This window comes from Geotrypetes seraphini, chromosome 1, assembly GCF_902459505.1.
Source record: "Geotrypetes seraphini chromosome 1, aGeoSer1.1, whole genome shotgun sequence".
Lineage (NCBI taxonomy): Eukaryota > Metazoa > Chordata > Amphibia > Gymnophiona > Dermophiidae > Geotrypetes > Geotrypetes seraphini.
In genome coordinates, this window is record NC_047084.1 from 474,950,813 (window position 1) to 474,974,735 (window position 23,923).

Consider the following 23,923-nt stretch of genomic DNA (forward strand, 5'->3'; position numbering starts at 1 on the left):
TTTTCCCCAATATTGCTTGTTAAACTGGATTTGTTTCCGGTCATCTGCTTTATTGTAATCAGCCTGGAACTCATAAGGGCTATGGTGTAATATAAAAAGCTCTGTAATGCATTGTAATAATGGCTGTCAAGCTGTTTTCGAGATCACTGATGGATGGAAGAGGCTGGTGGTGAGCAGTTCCCTGGTCCGAGTGTAGTGGGAAACGCATATCAGGGAGATAATTCTATAACTGGGTACCTCCATTTAGGTGCCCCAAGGCCATGTGGTAGGTGCCTAGTCATGTTTGGCTGCCTAGATGGTTGACATGGTGGTGACTTCACAACCACTATTTAAACATGGGTGACCTGGGCCTATGCGGAGTGGTGGGTGGGGCTATGGTTGCCTTGTTGGGCAGACTGGATGGACCATGAGGGTCTTTTAAATACCTACATAATGTAAATGCGCCTGAGTCGAGTCTCGCATTTGAAAGGAAGCTCTGCAATGAGAGGGCATAGGATGAAATTAAGAGGTAATAGGCTCAGGAGTAATCTAAGGAAATACTTTTTTACAGAAAGATGCATGGAATAGTCTCCCAGAAGAGGTGGTGGAGACAGAGACTGTGTCTGAATTCAAAAAGGCCTGGGATAGGCATGTGGGATCTCTCGGAGAGAGACAGAGATAATGGTTACTGTGGATGGGCAGACTAGATGGGCCATTTGGCCTTTATCTGCCATCATGTTTATGTTTTTCTGCTGTTATCTACTGTGTACAACAGGGGTCTCAAAGTCCCTCCTTGAGGGCCACAATCCAGTTGGGTTTTCAGGATTTCCTCAATGAATATGCATGAGATCTATGTGCATGCACTGCTTTCAATGCATATTCATTGGGGAAATCCTGAAAACCCAATTGGATTGCGGCCCTCAAAGAGGGACTTTGAGTTCCCTGGTGTAAAACAAAACCTAGGGACCTGGGTTTTGTTACATAGAAACATAGAAAAGTTAAGGCACTTGAAGACCATGTGGCCGATCTACTCTGCACATCCATACTATCTACTCTCCCTTTCCCCTGGAGATCCTGTTTACCTGTCCCAAGCTTTCTTGAATTCATATACTTTCTTTGCTCCACCAGCACCACCACTGGGAGGCCATTCCACAAATTCGCCACACTTTCCATGAAGTATTTCCTTAAATTACTCCTGAATCTGTCCCTTTTTATCTTCATCCTATGCCTTCTCATGCTTCCTTTCAACTGAAATAGACTCGCCTCCTGTGTATTTATGCCACATAGGTATTTGAACATCTCTATCATATGTCCCCTCTCCTGCCTGCCTTCCAAAGTATATGTATTGAGATTTTAAGCTGTCTCCAATTTGTATCTTTTTTAAGGACCACGATTCACATAATTGCTTCAGGGAACCCCAAAACTTTTATTCAGACAGGTTCCTGCAAGCAAAACACATGTACTTAAAAAAATAACTTTTACTTTCTTAGAATCCCACTTTCCCCCCAAAAACCCTCACATTATGTCCACACTTGCTATCAAATTTTGAGGAAGCAAACTTGAGAGTACTCGTGCTTGTGTGCTCTTCAAAGGTTCACCATTACCACCTACCACGGGACACCACAGTTCTATGCTGATACTAACACTCCATACAGAGTGTAATGATGTCACAAAGCAGCCTCTAATGAGCAATGTCCTGGTAGTATTTTTTTCCCTTTAATAGTCTCCATTGACTGTTTTGTCCTTTTCAACTATTAATAAATCTATCTTTCCATAGCGTGATAGGCCACCAGTAGCCATGATTTTTATTCCAAACTTGGGAGGGATATTTTGGGGCTTGACGGTTTGAATTCTTCTATTTTGTCTGGCAGGGAAAGGAAAGAGTTCTATAGGAGATTTATCCGTAAACATTATGTGTGCATGCTTAATTTTGCTTGCAGGTGTGTCATCAGCAAAGCCTTCATTTTTCATTCTCAAGCAGAATGCCAAGTGGTCTGCCACATTCTTTTCAGTTAGAGAAAAAAAACCGCAAATACATAAAAAATAGTATTGCACAGAGAAGATGAACACTGTTAACATATGTAAATACCTTATGATCCGAAATGGTCATGAAATTCATGAAGAAATACCTGGAATAAAATAATTTAGAACGCTGTAATATAAGTTGTTAACCGGGGTCAGAAATGTTTATTACAGTTACACAAGGTTTGAAAAAATATCTCTGCACTACAGATGCACTACAGAGACTTTGGCTATTCAAATGTCAAATATTCACCATACACAAAATTGTGCAGTATCACTCTGAAATTCAATTCACAACATTTTTATAAGAAAAGACTTAAACGCAGCATAAAATTCTCTCACCTTCAAAGGGCTGGTACATAAATCGCTTATTTGAGTGACAAATTCCGATCTTTTTCACGCTTTTTTAGTTTGTACACAACCGCGAGGTATAACTGGAAGAGTATGGAATTCTAATGACATCATTAAACTTGCAGCAAAATTTTAGCAGATGACCAAAGTCACATACCAACATTAACATAGAGGTCAGGAACTTGTAGATTAGCATGTTTTGTCATCGCTGTGTGTGCTTGAGAATTCCATCCATGCTCTGCTCAAACTCTGCCTAAACATCACCCCTATACATGCCTAACAATGAACGTGCCATCATGTCAAGGTACTTAACTTTTACACTGGTCAGTATTCTGTAAGTGGCCATTTTGGGCCAGATTCTATATATGGCACCTATGTTAGGCATTGCTAGGTGCCCTGATCCATGGATGCCTAGCGATGCCTAACTAAATAATCCATGTGAAAACCGAATTATGTTAATTAACTTGAATGGTTTGGTAATTGACCGTGCCATTGAAGTTAATTGACAATTTTCTAAAAATTAACTAAGTAAGAGTTCCCGCCTACCTGAAAAGTAGGTGTGGTTAGGGGCGGAGAAAAGGTGTGATAAACTTAGGCCTCATAGGCATACGAGATAGGTGCCAATACATTAGGCCCGGTAAAATCTGGTCTAAAGTTCCGGTGCCTACCTCAACGGTGCCTAGCGACACCTAAGTCCACCTAGGCGCCACTAGACATGATTCTACAAGTTGTGCCTAGTGGTTAATAGATAACCATGCAGAGCAGGCGCCTACAATGTAGGTACGCTTGGATGCCATTTATAGAATCTGGCTCTTTGTGGTTACATAACGAATAAAACTTTCCATATAAAATTAAGTTTCATAGTTGGTTGGGGTTGCGATATGAGAACAATAGGAAAAAAGGGAAGCACTACAATTTGTTAAGAAAGAGCACAACAGTAGGAAGGAAATGACAGGGCAAGTGATTTAAAAAATATATATATATATATACATATGATAAATCAATTGTAGGCATTTTTAAAAAGAAAGCATTTTAAACTACTCTTGAATTTATGCAAGTTTTGTTCAGCTCTGAGGTGTAAGGGGAGAGAGTTCCAAGTTAAAGGGGCAGTAACTGAGAAAATAAGAGTTCGATGGGTGCCAATTATTTTTAAGGACGGGACATTAAGGGCTCCTTTTACTAAGGTGCACTAGTGTTTTTAGCACACGCAGGATATTACCGCGTGCCACCCTTCTAGAACTAACGCCAGCTCAATGCTGGCATTAAGGTCTAGTGCGCGCGGCCATTCAGCATGCGCTATTCCACACGTTAAAGCCCTAATGCATTTTAGGGCTCCTTTTACAAAGGTGCACTAGGGCCTTAACGCGTGGAATAGCATGCGCTAAATTGCCCTGCGCGCTAGCCGCTACCGCCTCCTTTTGAGCAGGCGGTAGATTTTTGGCTAGCGCGCGCTAATCCGGTGCGTACGCTAAAACCACTAGCACATCTTCGTAAAAGGAGCCCTTAGTAAAAGGAGCCCTGAGAGAATGTTGCAAAGCTGATCTTAAGGTTCTGGAGAGATCATATGGAATTAATAGTCTATAAATGTAGAGTTTTGAAAGTTAGAAGAGCAATTTTATAGGTTATCCAGTGTGGGATAAGTCATGAAATAAGGCCAGGTAATTATGATGCATGATTCTAAGCCCTGTTACTTTAAGGGCTCCTTTTACGAAGCCGCGGTAGCGGTTTAACGCGCGTAATAGCGTGCGCTAAACCGTTGGCCGCACTAGCCGCTACCGCCTCCTCTTGAGCAGGTGGTAGATTTTTGGCTAGCGCAGGGGTTAGCACGTGATTAAACGTCGCGCACCCTTTTTTGGCTAGCGACTTCGTAAAAGGAGCCCTAAGTTTTGCAGTAGTAGACGCAGACAGTATGCCTCTTTGCAGACATGTACAGCGTATTTGGTGAGTTGAGCTGGACATTATTGTTGAGGTTATTGACTGAAAGTGATTATTCACAAATAGTCCATTACAGAGCTCCGGTGTCTGTAGTATCGAGTTTAGGATATTCAAAGCTGAATGTTCCTGTTAGCAGAAGTGACAGCTGCAGATTAGTAAAGCACTTCATACGTGAAAACACAAATTTCTACTAAAATCTATAAAGCAAAATTGGCTCAATAAATGTTAAATTACAATTACTTTAATCAGAATTGCTTGAAATTATGAGAGTATGTTACTGCATACAGTGTGTGTCATGAACATTTCCCTGTGAATGAAATGTTCCCTGCAGTAAGAACATAAGAATAGCCATACTGGGTCTGACCAATGGTTCATCTAGCCCAGTATCTGTTTCCACAGTGGCCAATCCAGGTTACAAGTACCTGGCAGAAACCCAAATAGTAGCAAAATTCCCTGCTACTGATCCCAGGACAAGCAATGGCTTCCCCCATGTCTGTCTCAATATCAGACTATAGACTTTTCCTCCAGGAATGTGTCCAAACCTTTTTTAAACCCATCAACATTAACCACTGTTACCACATCCTCTCGTAGCAAGTTCCAGAGCTTAACTATTCTTTGAATGAAAAAAAATATTTCCTCCCATTGGTTTTAAAAGTATTTCCTTATAACTTGAGTGTCTCTTAGTTTTTATAATTTTTGATGGAGTAAAAAAATCAACTTGCTTGTACCCATTCTACACTACTTAGGATTTTGTAGACCTCAATCATATCTTCCCTCAGCCATCTCTTTTCCAACATATTCTTTCTCCTGGGAAACTAAACCAATGTTTTCACCACTGAAAGAATGTTTACAAGGACCCTCTGTAGTTTTTCCTGATTTAGAATGAAGTGGTGGTGGTTTTGTTGTGGGAGACTATTAATATTCCCAAGACCTGCACAAGTGATCCTAGAGGTTTTTAATATATATTTTTTTATTCTTAACTGAACATATAATTTTTATTGTCTTTCATTCTGGCTGAGCACAATAAGGAACTGTTATTAGCAAAAAAAGGTTTTGATTGGGGTAATGGGAATGGAATTGGAATCTGAACTGCTGATTGCCACATCCCAGAGTTGGGAGTAAATTGCTGTTGTGATGGGGAATGCAGATGTTGATTGCAGAGATGTGGAATTAAGTTGTTGATTAGAAGGGACAGAAGAATGGAGCTCTTGATTGCAAAAAGGCAGAGGACATGAGAGAGCCTTGCAGGGAAAGGGAATAAAATAGCAACAGGAGGGAGGTGTGGAAAACTGATTTTGCTATTGTACTTCTAAAAGGGACAGAGGATGTTATTAATTTGGGGTTGGAGTCTGTATTCAGAAAGGATGGAAGCTAGTGTGATTATGTTTTATTATTTTATTTCACTATCCACTTCTTGCATGGACTGTATAGGTCTCTTCGCTTGGCTGTCCTGTGCCACATGTGTACCAGCAGGTTTTCGCTTTTATTTGTCATTGACACCCCAAACCCAGCCAAACATAGTGCCTCCAGGCATAGAACTCATCCTGTAAATCCAGACAGTAAGAAGGTAATTTTACAGACTTTGCTGTGTGTAAAAGGCTGAATATACTGTGTTTTCCCAAAAATAAGCCCTAATGTGTTTTTTGGACCCCAAATTAATACAAGACACTGTCTTATTATCGGGGGATATCTTATTTTTTTTATGTACAACAATCATCTCTCCCTTCCACTCCTTCACCCCAATTCTTCCTCTTTCCTTTCTCCCCTACCATGTGCAGCATCTTTCCTCCCCTCCCACCCATCTCCTTGTGCAGCATCTTTGTTTTCCTCCCTCCCATCTCCCTGTGCAGCAGAACCCCACTGACCCTCCTACAATGAGACTGACATACCTCCGCTCAAAGGCCTCCAAAAACAGCAGCGGCTGATCAGTGACGCGGCAGATGGAAGGCCCCAGCGGGAAAGACCGCATAGCAGCCCGTTCAGAGTGCTGCTACCACCACTGCTACTGCTTTTGGAGGCGTTGGAGCAGAGGTATGTCAGGTCTCACCGGGGTGGAGGTCGCTGAATTGATGAGTCAGATTTTTTTTCAATAAATCAGGCAGCACTAGTGTTAGGGATGGAGTCAGGGACATGCCGGGGGGGGGGGGGGGGGCGGCTTCTGGGGTCGATCTTAACTAGGGCATTGTATTGTTCTCATACGTTCAAATTTATAAGTTTGGCACAAGGATTCCCACCAAAACTATAGTTTAACCTGTCCCAATTTTTCACAATAAGCTGTATGGCAACTCCCATCATAATGAGAAATAGTCTATTATTAAATGAAGTTATTGGACTCTTGGCCCTCAATAACGTACCAAGCAACACTACGTCATACGTCAATGCTAATGGAACTTCCAGTATTGTATTGATCTGATCCCAATTGGATCGCCAAAATTGAAGTATCAAGGAACAAAAGAAGAGCAGATGATCTAGTGTCCCTATATCAAGATGAAAATGCCAGCATCTATTTGACTTAGAACTATCTAATTTTTGTAATCTAAAAGGGTTCCAAAACGTCTATGCAACAAAAAAACCAAGTTTGTCTCATAGATGCTGACACTGTACATCTCATCCTTCTAGTCCAAATTCGTGGCCATTGAGTCGCAGAAATCTGCTGCTTAATCTCAATGCTCCAAATAACGTTTAAACCCGTTTTAGGTTTCTTATTCAAATATTCTGATATTAATTTGTACCACTTGGTGGCCTGATGCCCTAGGAAATCTATCTGGAAGCATAGGCCCGGCAAGCTATACTGATTATTTAAATTTCGCCAATCAGGGAACCCCTTCTGAATGGCCTGCTTCAACTACAACCGCTTATACATTTGAGACTTTGCAATGCCAAATGATTGTTACAGTTGTGAAAATTCAAGCAGTCTCCCATTTGATAACACATCATCTAAAATACGTATACCTGCCTGCATCCAATGCTTCCAGATGATCTTAAACTTGCCAATTTGAATCTTGGAGTTCAACCATAAGGACTGACATGTGGAATGTTGAATCGAAATAGGTGTTAGGTTATTAATAAATTTCAAAGTTTGCGAAGTGGAAACTAAAATTCTATTGTCCTTATAAAGCCTAGGTAACTTGATACTTAAAACATGACACAAACACAATGGAGACAGTTGTCATTCCAAGTAAAGCCAGTCCGGAAGATGCTCCATGAGCTCGGGAAGAATCCAATACATACCCTGACGCAGTAAATAGGCCTGATGGTACCTATAAAAGTTTGGGAAATTTACCCCACCTACCGCAATTGGTTTTTGTAAAGATACTAAAGCAATTCTCGCAGTTTTACCCAGCCAAATAAATTTAGTAAGAATACTATTTAATTTCTTATAAAAAGACCCCTGAAAATAAACTGGCAACATACCCATTTGGTAAGAAACTACAGGCAAAATCATCATCTTAACTGTTTGGACTCTTCCCCACCAAGAAAGATGTAGTGGGTTCCATTGCTCACACATTTCTGAGACCTTTAGCAATAAAGACACTTCATTTATTTTCATCATGTCTTCCAATGTTTTTTGAATCCAAATACCTAAATATTTTATACCCTCTTCTTTCCAAAGAAAAGGGAATGTGTCAAATAATCCTTTTGGACAGTGTACATTTAGCAAAAGAACCTCTGATTTACTCCAATTTATTTTATATCCAGAAAATTTTCCAAATCTGTCAATGAAATCTAGTAAATGCGGAATGGTAAATTCAGGATTTCTCAAATGAAGCAAAATATTATCTGCATAAGCAGAGACCTTATATTCCCGACCTGCATAAGGAATACCTTGTATCTCCCTTACCTGTTGAATAGCCAATAGCAAGGGTTCCAGAACAATATCAAAAAGCAAAGGGGATAATGGACACCCCTGTCTAACTCCCCTCTCCAGACGAAAACGTTCTGAAAAAGTATTGTTAATATATAGTCTGGCAGAAGGGGAACTATACAAGGTTTGAATAATTTGTATAAATCTGTTACATAATTGATGCAGGATTTTGGAAGTGTCATGGTATTTACTACCTCATGTTGCAGAATCTCAAAAAATCTTCCATAGAAAGCAGAGGTATTCCTTTAAAGCAGTGTATCTCAAACTGTGTGTCGTGGCACACCAGTGTGCCTCCTGAGATTTCAGGTGTGCCGCGACACACTGGCGAGGAGGAGGACTTGCCTCTTGTGGTGACAGGCATGTCCTGTAGGAAGTCAGCTGGCGCAGATGACTCTTCTCCTGGCCGGCATCTCTCCTCTCCCCACACCTCATGGATCCCTCCACCGAAGCGGGTCACGGCCAGATGTGCCTCCGTGCATGCGCGGACATCGATGCGTTGACAACACACAGCGTGTGATGTCATCGCATTGACATCCACACAGTTCCAGGTGCTTTCCGTCCAGGGAACTGGATTTAGTGTGCCTCCGGCCAGAAAGTTTGCAAGACACTGCTTTAAAGCATAGAGAAAGACAGTTAGCTACCAGCCTGATAAAAAGTAACCACAATTTTCTTTTTGAAACACAAAAGTAAAGTGGCACACATGTTGCATCATTGAAATGTTAAGTGGTTGCAGCTAGAGCTGTCTGATTCTGGAAAAAAATTTTGATTGAATTCAATTTTGCTAATTGAATAAATTTTTCAATACAATTTGATTCGCTTTCTGTTATATAGCGTTAAAATTAGCTAGAAAAATGGATTACATAAATTACATCATATCTTCCTCTGCCCCCAGCTACCCCTCGTCAGCTGTGCACTTTTCCCATCCTGGTGGGTTCATTGTGCAGCCTCTTCACCCACCCAATCCCCTTTGCCCTCTCCAACCCCATGCCGGTACTTTCAAGTGTAAACAAGGTCTTAGTTTACGCTCATTGTCTAACGCCAGCTCTGGCAGGATATACATTTCAAACTGACATTGTAATCACAAAATAGAAAATAAAATTATTTTTTTTCTACTTTTTGTTGTCTTATTTTATTATTCAAATCATGTTGGCTCAGGCTCTGTTTCTGCTTGCCTTCTGTTAACTTGCTCATCAGGGTCTTCTGCCCATTTGGCATTTTCTTCTTTTTCTGCGCTCACCATCCATCTCTGTACCTTCCCTTCCCTTCTCTCTCCTCCTCCCTTCAGGTCCAGCACCCCGCAAGGATCAGCACCCCTACAAGGGTCTAGCACCCTTGCTCCCTTCCCCTCAAGCTCCAGCCCCTAATCCAGTGTTTCTCTCCCTTCCCTCCACTCCATGTGACCAGCGCTCTCTCTCTCTCTCTTCCCCCCTTCCATCCAGCCCCCCCCCCCCAATGTGGCCAACACCAGCACCCTCTCTCTCTTCCCTTTCCGTCCCTCCAGCCACCAACATCGGCCCTGCATCCCATGTGACCAGCATCCTATTTCTCTTTAATTCCCTCTAGCTCTCCCCTACCCCCCACCCCATGTACCAGCTCTTTCTCTTCCCTTCCCTCCAGCTCCAGAAAGTCAACCCCTTTCCCACCAGGTCCAGCATCCTCTCTCCCTTCCTGGCCTTTCCTCCAGCTTTCAGCTCTTCCTAATGGCAGAAGCAGCACATGCCTTCAAGTTTACTTTTCAGCCCTTGCTGCTGCTCTGCACAAGTTTGCTTTTGGGCTTTTCCTCTGCCAGAGACCTTCCTTCTGTAAATTTGTGTCTCACATATGCATACAGACATGCTCCATAAACACATATAACCCAGTCACTGTCATTATTTGATCCTGTAACTACTTGGTTTGGCTCCCCGCCCAAGTTGGTTTTACCAGACAAGACACCAGCATTTATCCTCTCAAGGGTTACCACCCACCAGTCCTCACAGAAAGCAGGAATTCCTAATCACATAGAAATGTTAGTTATGGTGAGAAAAAAAACCATAACAAGCTGAGAGCATCTAGTTCATCCATTAATCACCCACTGGATCCATGGGTTCGAGAAACCATTCTCCAAGATTCTATCCCTTTCAGTTCATAAACAAAACAATCTTGACTGGAAAATATGCAAATTAGTCTGTATGCAAATTTAGTCCATAATAGAGAATGACACGGTGGCGGTTTACCCGCGGCCACCGCATGTTAGCCGCGGGTCACCCGCCGAAAACGGGGAAGAAAACTAGCAGTCGCTGCGGCGACGGGGACAAGGCCATTCACCGCCCGCGGGGCGGTGAATGGGTCTTGTCCCCGCAGTGAGGCATGAAGGATCGCACGGTCCTCGCAGCCCCCACCCGCCTGCCCAATCGATCGTAGTGATTAGCCAGCTCTCTCCCTTCTCCTCACCTTAGTTTGCAGGCTTTCTTTTTCAGCGACCTGCACGCTTTCCCAAAGAGCCGCACACGCGCGGCTGCTCAGTTTCGATCTTCTGCTCTGACGCAACCGGAAACAGGAAGTTGCAGCAGAGCAGAAGATTGAACACTGAGCAGCCGCGCGTGTGCGGCTCTTTGGGAAAGCGTGCAGGTCGCTGAAAAAGAAAGCCTGCAAACTAAGGTGAGGAGAAGGGAGAGAGCTGGCTAATCACTACGATCGATTGGGCAGGCGGGTGGGGGCTGCGAGAACTGTGCGATCACCCGTGTTCCCGGCTCAAACTGTAAGGAGGGAGTGAAAGGGAAAAGGATTCTGGGCCAAGGGGATGAAAACGGAAAATGGATGCAGCGGGGACGGTGACGGGGCGGTGAATGGGATGGCAGTGGCGGTAACGGGGCGGTGAAAGGGATGGCGGTGACGGGGCGGTGAAGGAAACGGCGGTGACAGGGCGGTGCAGAGGATGGTGGGCCGGTGACGGGGCGGTGACGGGGACAGATTTTTTCCCCGTGTCATTCTCTAGTCCATAACTCACTCTGGGGCTGTAACAAGTTAAAAGATTGATTGATTGATTTTTTTAAAAAAATTTCTAGCCTGACTAGCAAGATTTCAGAGTAATACTCAGGCTTATTAGCATTCACCTTATCATCTGGGCTTAGAGTACAGAGGAGAAAGTCACTACCCACATGAATGTTCATATGGTTCTCCTCTTCAGTCTAGCATAAGGTGGCATTTATGCACCAACATTTAGGTATTCCCACCTTTGCCATGTCATTACAGGTGTAAATTCACATGCCTAAATGAACCACTCTAGCACCTAACTTACAGTATTCTGTAAGTTATGCATGTATGTGGGATCCACTTTAGCGAGATTCCTACTACATTTAGTGACTCTCGGCGCGACACATTATTGGTTTGGTTTTACTGTATTTTTCAACATTTTTTGTGACACATGTTTTTTCCTTTTGCTACCATGGACCCCTGATGAAGGTTGTCCGAAACACGGACCGTGTTGGGTCCCTTGTTTGGTAAAAAGGTTTTAATATATATTTTGGTTGTCACAATAAATATTGCCTACTTCGTTGTACACATCTGCAGTTTTGGTTTGTTTGTATGTGGGATCCACCCAAGTGTACATCCCCTTTGCATTTACACACTAAACAAGTTGCACCTAGGCTGTAAAATACCACTGGTACAAAATTGGCGTTTATACATGTCATTCATTCCATTCATTTAATTTTCTATACCATTCTCCCAAGGGAGCTCAGAACGATTTACATGAATTTACTCAGGTACTCAAGCGTTTTTCCCTGTCTGTCCCGGTGCTTTCACAATCTATCTAATGTACTTAGGACAGTATGGGGGAGGGGGACTGTGGCTCACTGGCCAAGCTGCTGCCTCTGCACCCAGAGGTTGCAACATTAAATCCCAGTGCTGCTCCCTGTGACCCTGGGAAAGTCACCCAATCCTCTAGTGCCCACCACCTTGAATGTCGGCTATGAAATGCCAAAGCCACAAAAAGGCAGTAAACAAGTCCCCATTCTCACCAAGTGACCTGCCCAGGGTCTCAAGAAGCAGTGTGGGTTTGAACCCACAACCTCAGAGTGCCAGGGCTGTAGCCTTAACCACTGCACCACAAAATAGCCAGTTTCAGGTTGGGTACTAAACAGACATTTTCTGTGGTTGTTGAATATTCCCAGCCCTGGACATGCTATTTAAATGGCAAGGAATCTCTCCTGGCTGTTTAAATCATTTTAAATATCAAGCACTATATCTGTACTTGCCCATTATTATATTTCTAAGTAGTTCACAATAAAAATATCCTTGAAACGATCATGCGTGTAAGTGCTGGCATTTTATAACTTAACGCATTCAGTTGGTGCCTGACTTTAGGTATCCTATGATAGACTGAGGGGGAAAAGAGCATTGGGCATGACAGCAGCAAATTTAGTGCTTTCTGCAAGTTTAGTGGTGTCGGGACCTGAGGTAGAAAAATCATGTACTAGCCAAGATGAACTTTACAGGGAGTTTTAGACAGAAGTGAGAAGCGCAAATCATCCCCGCTGAGTGTCAAATAAATGGAATAGCACCACTAAATCCTATTGCTGTAAATCAGTACTAATCAGAAACAGCTTTGCCCAGTCTTTTCCGTAACCTCTACATTTAATTCACTACATCATTAGCTAAGCCACCAGAAATATAATGATTTAATAATTTCTTACAGGTGGTGCTGTTATCCAGAGAACATTCATGTCAGTTGCACTGAATAAGTGGGCCTTTGTGCTTGGTCAGTTTAATGCTGTTGAAACCATAGTTAGTACAATCCCAGGATCATGTGCTGACCTAATCCCAGATTTTGGAGAATTTAAGCTATAATTTTTTTCCTTAACGTATCAACTGTAGGCCAGCAATTAAAGAATTAGAATTTCAAACTGTGCACCTTAAGAGAGAAACACAGAGGCCTTATGGATAAATCTAATCTCGTGCCTGACTAGACAGAGGAAACTATAGTACATTCTTGTGTATTTACACTGCTCCTTAAAATCTTTCATAGCTGTCGGGGACATCTTGGTCCCTGCCGTTGCATTGTGTAAAATTCAGTCAACACTCCCTTTATACCTGTGCCTGCCTTAAATATAGACGTGAGTACTTCATTTGAAATCAAGACCCATGCCAAAAAGACGAGATTGTTGTTTGGCAAAATCAAAGGACAGTATTTCTGACGGAAGGGAACACAATGAAATGAGGCAACAGAAACTAAACTGCTTGCCTGGAATTCGGGACTCTTTTGTTTCTAGCCTAAGAGAGTGGAACATCTCAGACACAAAAGGATCCTTATGTTTTGGATCATAGGCCCTAAGGGTTAAAGAAACATTAGCAGTTTGCTCGATTGGCGTGGCAGCTTTATACATGCTTTACCTGTCATAAAAACTGACACCGTGGTATAGAATCCACAGTTAAAAATGTAACCCTGATGTTATCACCCAGTGCATTCTTTGTAGTGGAAAAAAATAATCACTCTACCCACATTCTTTTTAAACCTTCATGGGGAGCAGCAGGGATTCTATGACATCAGTGCTTTCCGACAGTGATTTCGAGTTGGCAGATGTGTGAGACCCATTGAAAACCAATAAAATTCAGTAAAGGTTTATACAAATCCGTGGATGAAAGGGCCAATACATCATTAAGGGGGTAATTTTGTAGCAACATATCTGTGTGAGAAGTCCAAAATTGTACCTTTTTAAAGCCTATTTAATTGTGTGCTAGGGGATTTGAGCACCTAGTGCTATAGATTAGCACACAAGAGGATGCACATGCAAATTCTAATTAACTGCAGAATTGATTATTAACATCAGTTTATTTAAAATTAATGGCTTGTTGTCTAATTAATTTGCATGCCCATCTTTGATCTCCAGTATTGCTCCTGTATCTCTCTCTCCATCATCCCATGCAGTGCAACTACTTCTTCTGGTGGTCCCACCCTCTCAGATATCAACTTCCTCATTCAGAGGGGCTGGAACCACCAGAGATGTAGCAGCGTGCAGAGCCATGGTCCTGCACATCTTTATTATAACCTTAGTATGACAGCCCAGTGAAGAAGGCACCAGGAGGGAGGAAGATATAGCATGGTGGCAGGTGGGTAGGGGAGAGAGGGGGTAATACCAGATGGAAGGACATGCGAAGAAGGTTGCAGTTCCCCAAGCCTCTCTGGAGTATTTCTTCCCAGCTAGTTGCATCTTTATTTACAAAAGAGCCCAGGAGATTGAAATGCTTTACAACTTCTATTCTTTCGCCTTCAAGCTCAAACTCTTTATCATTTTCCATGTTCATGATCTTCGTCTTGTTTATGTTCAGTTCTAATTCCATGTCATGACTTTCAGCTTTGATTTTTCTCAGTAGATACAGCATGTCTTCTTTGCTGCTGGTGATGAGTATTGTGTCATCTGCATAGCTCAGGTTATTTATATTTGGCCACCAACTTTGAAACTAACGCTCTCTTCTTCCAAATTTGCTTTTCTGAAAATGACTTTGCCATAAAGGTTGAACAGGTAAGGTGACAAGATGCATCCTTGCCTGACACCACGTTTTATTGGAAACCAATCAGTGCCGCCATATTCTGTTCTTGCTGCAGCTTCTTGATTTTCGTAGAGGCTCTTTATCAGCAGAATTATGTGTTTGGGCATTCCCATTTGTGCTTGAGTTCTCGGATCTTTTCCAGATAAGCCCCGCCAAAAAAGTTAACCCCCACCACAGTTTTAGCTAACACCATGCTAAGTGAATAATTGGGGAAAGTGATATACAAGGGTGGGCAGAGCCCCCCCTTGAACCCCCCCGAGTCATTATTCAAATCATGTGAATAATTTCCTCGGAGGGCTTCAATAGTTTAATAATTTATAAGGTGGCGTGACTTAAGTTTTCGCCCGTGCGCTTTTTGCATTAGTGGCGGGGCTTATCTGGAAAAGACCCGAGTTCTCCATGGTTTTTCATGATTCACATAGTCAAAAGCTTTGATGTAGTCGATGAAGCAAAAGTATAGGGGCTTTTGGTATTTGCTGTTCTCCAATATCCATCTAACATTGGTAATAATGTCTCGGCCTTTTCTGAAACCAGCCTGAACTTCGGGTAGTTTTTACTCAGTGGATGGTTGTAACCTTTGTTGTATTATTTTCAGCAATATTTTGCTGGCATGTGGAATTAATGCAATCATTCTGTAGTTGTTACAGTCCTTGGCATCACCTTTCTTTAGTATAAGTATGAACAGTGATCTTCTCAGATCAGTTGGCCATGTTTTCTCCTTCCAAATCTGTTGATACAGTTGAGTGAGGGCCATGATAGCACCTTCTGAGCCTTTGATTAATTCAATTAGAAACATAGAAACATGACAGCAGATAAAGGCCAAATGACCCATCTAGTCTGCCCATCCGCAGTAAGCATTATCTCTTTCTCTCTCTGAGAGATCCCACGTGCCTATCCCAGGCCTTCTTGAATTCAGACAGTCTCTGTTTCCACCACCTCTTCTGGGAGACTGTTCCACACATCTACCATCTTTTCTGTAAAGAGTCTATCACCTCTTAACTTCATCCTATGCCCTCTCATTGCAGAGTTTCCTTTCAAATGAAAGAGACTCGACTCATGCACATTTACATTATGTAGGTATTTAAACGTCTTTCAAGAAAATAATATAATAACAAAAAGTCCAATCTCAAAAAATATATCAATGTTATTAGCCAAGTGGTGAAGATACCCACTGAAGCACATTTACTAATAGTGCAGAAAAAGCCTCAACTGCATTAAAAAATGCTTTCAATATCAGATGGCAACCCAGTGGGTTATAAGCCAGTCAAATTCTGTCTCATAGGCAAAAAACTCCACCAAGATAGAGACTTACAAGATCATGAAGGGCATAGAAAGAGTAGAGAGGGACAGATTCTTCAAACTTTCAGAACATAAAAAAACAAGAGGGCATTCGGAAAAGTTGAAAGGGGACAGATTCAAAACAAATGCTAGGAAGTTCTTCTTTACCCAACGTGTGGTGGACACCTGGAATGCGCTTCCAGAGGACGTTATAGGGCAGCGAACGGTACTGGGGTTTAAGAAAGGATTGGACAATTTCCTGCTGGAAAAGGGGATAGAGGGGTATAGATAAAAGATTACTGCACAGGTCCTGGACCTGATGGGCCGCCGCGTGAGCGGACTGCTGGGCGCGATGGACCTTAGGTCTGACCCAGCGGAGGCATTTCTTATGTTCTTATGTTCTTATAAGTACCAAATGGGTGTCAGGTCAAAACCGCGGAAGACAAAGGCGCGCACCGACAACTGAGCGTAGCGCGGAGGCGCGCGCCAAAGAAAATAACTTTTTAGGGGCTCCGACGGAGGGAAAAAGTTAAGTTTACAGTATAATGAGGGGGGTTACAACCCCCCAAACCACCCACAATGCCGCCGCGATCTGTATTAAGTAAAGTGGGGGGGCTCCCCAACAAAACCCCCCGTCGGAGCCCCTAAAAACTGTCATTTTCTTCGGCGCGTGCCTCCGTCTTGCGCTCAGTTGTCGGCGCGCGCCTTTGTCTTCCACGGTTTTGTCTATGAACCACCAAATGCTGTTTTCAAAAATGAGTTAACCCACACCACTGTGCACAAGAAAACAACAGAAGAACAGCAAAAAGAACAGGAAAAATGCTTAACTTATCTTCTCTAGCTGGTATCCTTGCTCACAGACCGTTGCAATTGGGCCTACAGCTGTTCATGTTGAAATCACATCTCAACTAATCCACAATGCTGTGGTGATTTCAACATGAACAGCTGTAGGTCCGATTGCAACGGTCTGTGAGCAAGGATACCAGCTAGTGAAGATAAGTTAAGCATTTTTCCTGTTCTTTTTGCTGTTCTTCTGTTGTTATCTTGTGCACAGTGGTGTGGGTTAACCCATTTTTGAAAACAGCATTTTGTACTTGGTGGAATTTTTTGCCTATGAGACAGAATTTGACTGGCTTATAACCCACTGGGTTGCCATCTGATATTGAAAGCATTTTTTAATGCAGTTGAGGCTTTTTCTCCACTATTAGTAAATGTGCTTCAGTGGGTATCTTCACCACTAGGCTAATAACATTGTTATATTTTTTGAGATTTAAACATCTCTATCATATCTCCCCTCTCCCACATTTCCTCCAAAGTATACAGATTGAGATCTTTAAGTCTGTCCCCTTACGCCTTATTACAGACCACATACCATTTTAGTAGCCTTCCTCTGGACTGACTCCATCCTTTTTATATCTTTTTGAAGATGCGGCCTCCATAATTGTACACAATATTCTAAATGAGGTTTCACCAGAGTCTTATACAGAGGCATCAATACCTCCTTTTTCCTACTGGCCATACCTCTCCTTATGCAACCTAGCTCCTTCTAGCTTTCGCCATCAGCTTTTCAACCTGATTGGCCAGCTTAAGATCATCATATACAATCACACCCAAGTCCCGCTCTTCCATCATGCACATAAGTTCTTCACCCCCTAAACTGTACCGTTCCCTCTGGTTTTTGCAGCCCAAATGCATGACCTTGCATTTCTTAGCATTAAATTTTAGCTGCCAAATTTCAGACCATTCTTCAAGCTTCGCCAGGTCCCTCTTGGAATACCATCGATACCAGGTGACTTGTTTTTCAATAAAGCTTTCACTGCTGCTATAATTTCTTCTTTTAAAATATCTGGTTCTTCTTCGACAGCAGTTTCCAGTTCAGTTTCCCCAAATCCTCCTTGCCTTTTCTGTATAGATTTTCTGTATATTCTTTCCATCTCTTTTTAATGCTTTCATAATTTCATTAGCATCTTTAAGCATCCCCAATCGAGGCTGGAATTTCTGCCGCAATCTTTTAATCACCTGATACACTAATATGGTTTTCCATTTGCATATTACGATTCAGTTTTCTAACAAATATCTTTTAGATATCGTTCGTTGTCTTGCCTAACTTGACGTTGAAACACTCGGTTCAGTTGTGATACTTTTTCTCTATCACTGGAGAGTTTTGCTTGTTGTCTTTGTTCTGCTACTTTTCTGGTTTCTTCTGTGATCCAAGGTGATTTCTTGGTCTTTTTTCTCTTCTGGAGTGGTTTTTATTTTTAGCTTCATCACTAATTATGGTTTTGACGTCATTCCATAACCCTTCGGGCTCTCTATCTCCTATATCTAAGACAGAAATATATGTTGTCTAGTTTTATCTAATAGTCTGCTGGAATGTTTGCAATGTCATATTATAGGAGGTCTCTAATGATCTTCTTGAGAAGTTTTACTTTGATCTTGCATGTCAAAAGCTCATGGTTGCTTCCACAATCAGCTGCTGGTTTAGTCCTTGCAGTCAAAACTGCAGATTTCCATCTCTGTTCTATGCAGATGTAGTCAATTTGATTTTGATAAAGTAACACTTCTACAAGGGTTAGATGTAAAACTGTCTTATGGTGTGATGAAGATAGAGTGCAGGTTAAATGTTAGTTATCAATGGAGGAAAAAGCCTCAGACAAGGGCCCTCCCACCTCCACAATGGTGGAATAGCGGTGGTAAGGCGTTCACCTCACTGGCTCAAAAAAACCTCCTTAAACTGCCAAAACACTGCACTGTTATAAAGTTCAAAAATGAATGTACTGAATGATAGATGACAAAAACATCTTATCAACTTAACTTTAGATGATCGGTACACCTTGTCTGAGGCTTTTTCCTCCATTGATAACTAACATTTAACCTGCACTCTGTCTTCATCACACCATCAGACAGTTTTACATCTAACCCTTGTAGAAATGTTACTTTATCTTATTTGGTTTTCTACAATATCTGAGTCTTTTGTGTCAATTTGATTTTGATACATGCCATTTGGAGAGGTCCATGTGTACTGGTGACGTTTGTGGTAATGGAAATGCGTATTCATGATTGACAGTTGTTTTATTTTGCAGAAGTATACTAAGTTATCACCAGCTCATTTCTTTCTCCTACGCCATGATTTCCAGCCACTGTACTTCCTACTTATGCATTGAAGTCCCTCATAATGATCAGTGATCTTGTTTCGGCGTTTGATCTATTTCATTTTGAAGTTGTTCATAGAACTCTACATTCTCATCTTCCATGTCTGTTATTGGAGCATATACTTGAATCAACATGACGTTGATCATTTTACCCTGTAGACAGATTGATGTGACTCTATCACTGATAACATTGTATTTTAGTACTGTCTTTGTAAGCTTATTGTTGAGGATAAAAGCCATGCCATTTTTCCTGTGTGTTTCAAGACCAAAGTAGCAGATCCAGTGCGTGTTTGATTGAAAATGCCCCTCTCCTGTCCATTTGAGTTCACTGATCCCTATCAATCAATTTTGTTTTTTTTCCATTTGATCTTTAACAATTTCTAATTTTCCTTGAATCATGTTTCATATGTTCCATGTTCCTATGTTAAGAATATCCTTACAGATTCTGATCTCCCTTTTCTGTCCAGTAACATTAGCATCAGGATGTCCTGGCGACTTTTATCTGTCAGCTTCACAAACACTGGGCGTATTCTGGGTGACGATCAGCTCTTCCCTAGTAGCATGGTGAGTGTCTTCCAACCTAGGGGATCATCTTCCAGTAATATACGCAGATTCTTCATGTCTCCTCATCATCAAGTTTCTTGGCAGGATACAGAAGTAGATTGCTGGGCCTTTCTTCTCCGCAGTATAAATTTGATGTTGTCACTGTTGTCGCATCAAAAGCAATCCTCTGCCTCCAACACTGACCATCTGATGCTGCCCCGTTGGGAGGTACATTGTTAGTCTGGCATCTCCACTGAAAGCTGTCCGCCTTGGGAGACTCTGCTTGTAGTGAAACTACCGATGGCATAGTTTTCAGCCTCTCAGATGTGCGCAAGCTGCAATGTCACAACAAGCTCATTTACCATGACTGGAGAATATACATATATAAAGATATATATATATATATATACGCACACACACCCAGAGGAAAAGAAAGGGCAAACCCAAGGGCAACTTTCAAAGGGAAAGAATGTATGCACTTTCCTTTTGATAAATAGGTACAAGGTACCCGCAGACTTTGCACCTAAGTAGGCTTTTAGAAAATTGCTGTTACAGTGCTTTCCACTCACAAATTAGTTCAACTTCGTTGCATTTGGAATTGACTCTGTTGAAACTGATGTTTTACATTCCAATATAGTATATTTACTTTGAAAGAAAATAGTTCATATGTTTGTCTTATAACAGCATGGCCTTGGTTTATCCAAGGATTCTCCTGCTGCCACAAAACTGAAGAGTCCCTTTGAGAAATCAGGCCTTGTATATTTTTTTTTTGTACAGTAGAATTCATAAGTAAACCTGTTTGTGAACATTGTGGTTATGCTGTGCTGCAGATCACTGCTGCCTAAAAATTAATTAAAGGTCAACCTTGATTCCCTTTTCAGCTTAGGAAGGTTAAAGCTGGGGAGGGAACATTACCTTTCATCTGAAATTTCAACCCTGATGAAAAGTACTGATGACAACGATTGTTCTGCACAGAGCAGGCTTACAATAAGGAACAATACATTGTTTGTAGAGAACTGACACTAAAATATATTGGTTTTTCTCTGCTTGCTTTACAGACTGCGTCATCTGCTATTAAAGGTACTATTCAGCTGGGAATAGGTTACACAGTGGGCAACCTCACTTCCAAGCCAGACAGAGATGTTCTTATGCAAGATTTCTATGTGGTGGAAAGTGTGTTTTTACCCAGGTAAGGACACGCAAACATTCTGAGCTGCAAAAATATGAGAAACAGTGGAAAATTGGAGGTGGGGTAGATGTATGAGTGTGTGCGCAGGTGAAAAATGTGTGCATCCTTTTCTTTATGTGGATTCTTTCATATTTTCAAAATGAAAGTATGCGCACACTTCTGTTTTGAAAATTACTTTGGGAAAACTATATGCTATCATTCACACCTGCTATTTCAGGTACACAGATTTTCAGGGTTAGTGTGACAGGGTGGAATACCTGTCACTGACCAGCGGAGGGAGCCTGAGCAGTAGAAAGAAGGAGCTAATCTGCATAACATCCTACAAAGGCTGCTGGGAGCTGTCTACTCACCCTGAGGGAACAGTGATGCAGAAAAAGACAGGTCTAGAGTAGAAAGCTGGGAAAATCAGAAACTCTTTTGGGAACAGGTGATCTTCAAGGGGAGGAATGCTGGTCTCTGGCCTAACTCTCAGAAAGCCTGCTAAACTAGCTTGCCTGATAAGCCAGGGGATGATTAGGAGAGTACCTCAGAGTTGATAACTGGGAGAGAGCTTGGTGGTGGTGGTGATGAGGAGAGAGACTGAAACCAGAAGAGTGAGTGACAGGGTTGCACTCATGGAGAGCAGCTGAGGGGATAGGAAGTAAGTCCTAGGAAGAGCCCTCAGAGAGAAACTGGCTAGGAGTATCTAGAGAGGAGTCCTTGGTGTACATGTCCAGGATAAGACAACTGAGCGACTTTGAGAGGGCTGGAGGGCCCGGTAGAGCCTGGAGCCCAGGTAGGGGCTCAGGCTGAACAACCGGCGGTGGGACTGGTGAGGAAGTTTCTAGGACCCATGGGGACCCAAGAGGCTGGGGAACGTAGGGACCACTGGTGGCCCCAAAAGAAAAGCCAGAAGAGTCAAGGCCCAAGGCTGATTGGGGGTGGGGTGGGGTAGGGGGTGGGGTCTGGCAAACCACTGGCGGAGGGACAGATAATGGCACCAGAAGCTGCCAGAAGAGCCCAGGGAAGCAGCCTGTCAGACCCAGGAGAGCATTGGTCAAAGGTCTGCCAAGCATCCAGCAGAGGGGCTGGTGGCAACCAGCAGAGGGGCTGGTGGCAACCAGCGGAGAGCCTGGTAATGACACTGGAAGTTGCTGGAAGACCCAGAGGGCCATTGAAGGGTCGGGAGAGGACTGGAAGATAGTAGAGTCCAGTGAGGACCAGGAGATGACCAGGAGGAGCCTGGAGGGACTTAGTCACATGTTTTAGGAGTATATGAATGATGTGTTGTTTGACTGTTGTTGTATTGTTTAACAGAATCTCAGTGAAGTACGAGGAAGCCCAGAGAGTACGTGGGGACATATGTGTGACGGGTGTTGACTTCTTGGCCCGATCACATGATCACAGTTAGTTTATGAATGCACAATCGAATTTTCAACTTTATTTCCTATAATTTTGTTCAAATATTAAGCCTTCATTGTGACAGGTGTAAATCTGTGTGTCGGCCTTTGTGTATTGTTTGGGGCTTTGTTCAGGAGCCTGTTTTTATAAGACATATACCATATATACTCGAATATAAACTAAGATTTTTGGGTTAAAAAAAATCCCAAAAATGGGATCTTGGTTTATATTCGAGTCAGTTCCCACCTGCCCCCTCCTGGAACTGTTGCAGGTCTCCCCTGGGCCTACCATAAGCTTTGGTGGTCCAATGGTGAGCCCGGACAGGAGGGATCCCTCCCACCTCCTGTTCCGAAAAATTCTGAAATATCACACCTCCCTCCCACCTCTAGAAAACCTACCTTGAAAGCCTACCTTGATACTGAGACAGCTTGAAGTGTATTACATTGAGTTTCTACCACATTTAATCGTTTATCCAAGCAACCTAAATTGGAATCCACATTTTCAAACTTATGAGACACAGACTATGAAAAATCACTATTACTCTGAGAAACCCTTCTACTCTAGAAATACCTAACCACATGGTGGTCCAATGGTGAACAAATAAGCCAATGGCTTAAGGAGAATATGTTAGCGCTGAATCCAACAAAATCATCAGTGATGTTTTTCCCCTGGAAAAAAGATCTAAAAGAACAATTTTCATCTCAGATATTATTAAACGATATTCCCCTTCAACAAGTAAATACAACAAAAATATTGGGAGTAACTTTGGATCAAGAATTTAGCTATCATAATCAAATTAGTACAGTTGTCAAAAACTGTTTCAATAAATTGCGACTTATCAGATCATTAACAAAGGTTCTTAAACCAGAAGCACTTAACATTCTTATTCATTCCCTAATTATTTCTAGGTTGGATTATTGTAATTCTTTATACTGTGGCATAACTCATAAAGAAATAAGAAGACTACAAATAATACAAAATACAGCTATAAAAATTATAACAAATTCAAAAAAATATGATCATGTTACACCTCTCCTACAAGATGCACACTGGTTACCTATTATACACAGAATAACGTTTAAAATTGTATTATTAACATTTAAAATCCAACAATCACACGAGCCGTTATTTCTGGACAGACTACTAATCCCTTACTCTTCACTAAGGACGCTGAGATCGACGCAACAAAACTTACTAACCATCCCTTCTTTAAAAATAATTGGGACAAGAAGAGCAACCATATTTTCAGTACAAGCACCCCAACTGTGGAACAATTTACCAATTTATTTACGTAACGAACCATCACTAGTCAAATTCAAACGCGGTCTGAAAAGCATTCTTTATAAAGATGCATTCAATACATAGATAGATAATTGTAATAAACACAGTACTTATTTTTTAAAGAATCAAATGAGTAGGACATCAACATGGAAACTATAAGTGCTTTTTTATTTTTATTTTTTAATTTTAATCTTAATCCTCTTTTTTCCCTTCATTCAAAGATCATTAATACTAATCTGGATCGTTATTTATTCTTTATATTAAAACTATCTACTTTTAAGCAGATTAATTATCCCTAACATTACCTGTTTCCATGAATCATTTTAAAATAACTAAAGCTCTTTCTATCGATTAATTTTCTTCATACTTTTTTCTTTTTTCTAAATTGACCCTACCCTTATGTACAAACCTTAAATGTTT

The 23,923-nt window shown here is 41.8% G+C and overlaps 1 protein-coding gene across 7 annotated transcripts in view; it reads left to right on the plus strand.

The window, feature by feature from the left end:
* Positions 1-23,923, plus strand: part of PIP5K1B (phosphatidylinositol-4-phosphate 5-kinase type 1 beta) — a 257,847-nt gene that overhangs the window by 151,556 nt on the left and 82,368 nt on the right. For 4 of the 7 annotated variants that reach the window (XM_033924930.1, XM_033924935.1, XM_033924944.1 and 1 more), the window contains one exon: positions 20,712-20,842. In XM_033924930.1, the coding sequence (XP_033780821.1) occupies positions 20,712-20,842 (131 nt within the window). Of the gene's footprint in view, positions 1-19,577; positions 19,675-20,711; positions 20,843-23,923 lie in introns of those variants that run through there. The other 3 variants (XM_033924953.1, XM_033924911.1, XM_033924921.1) reach the window with 1 other exon arrangement.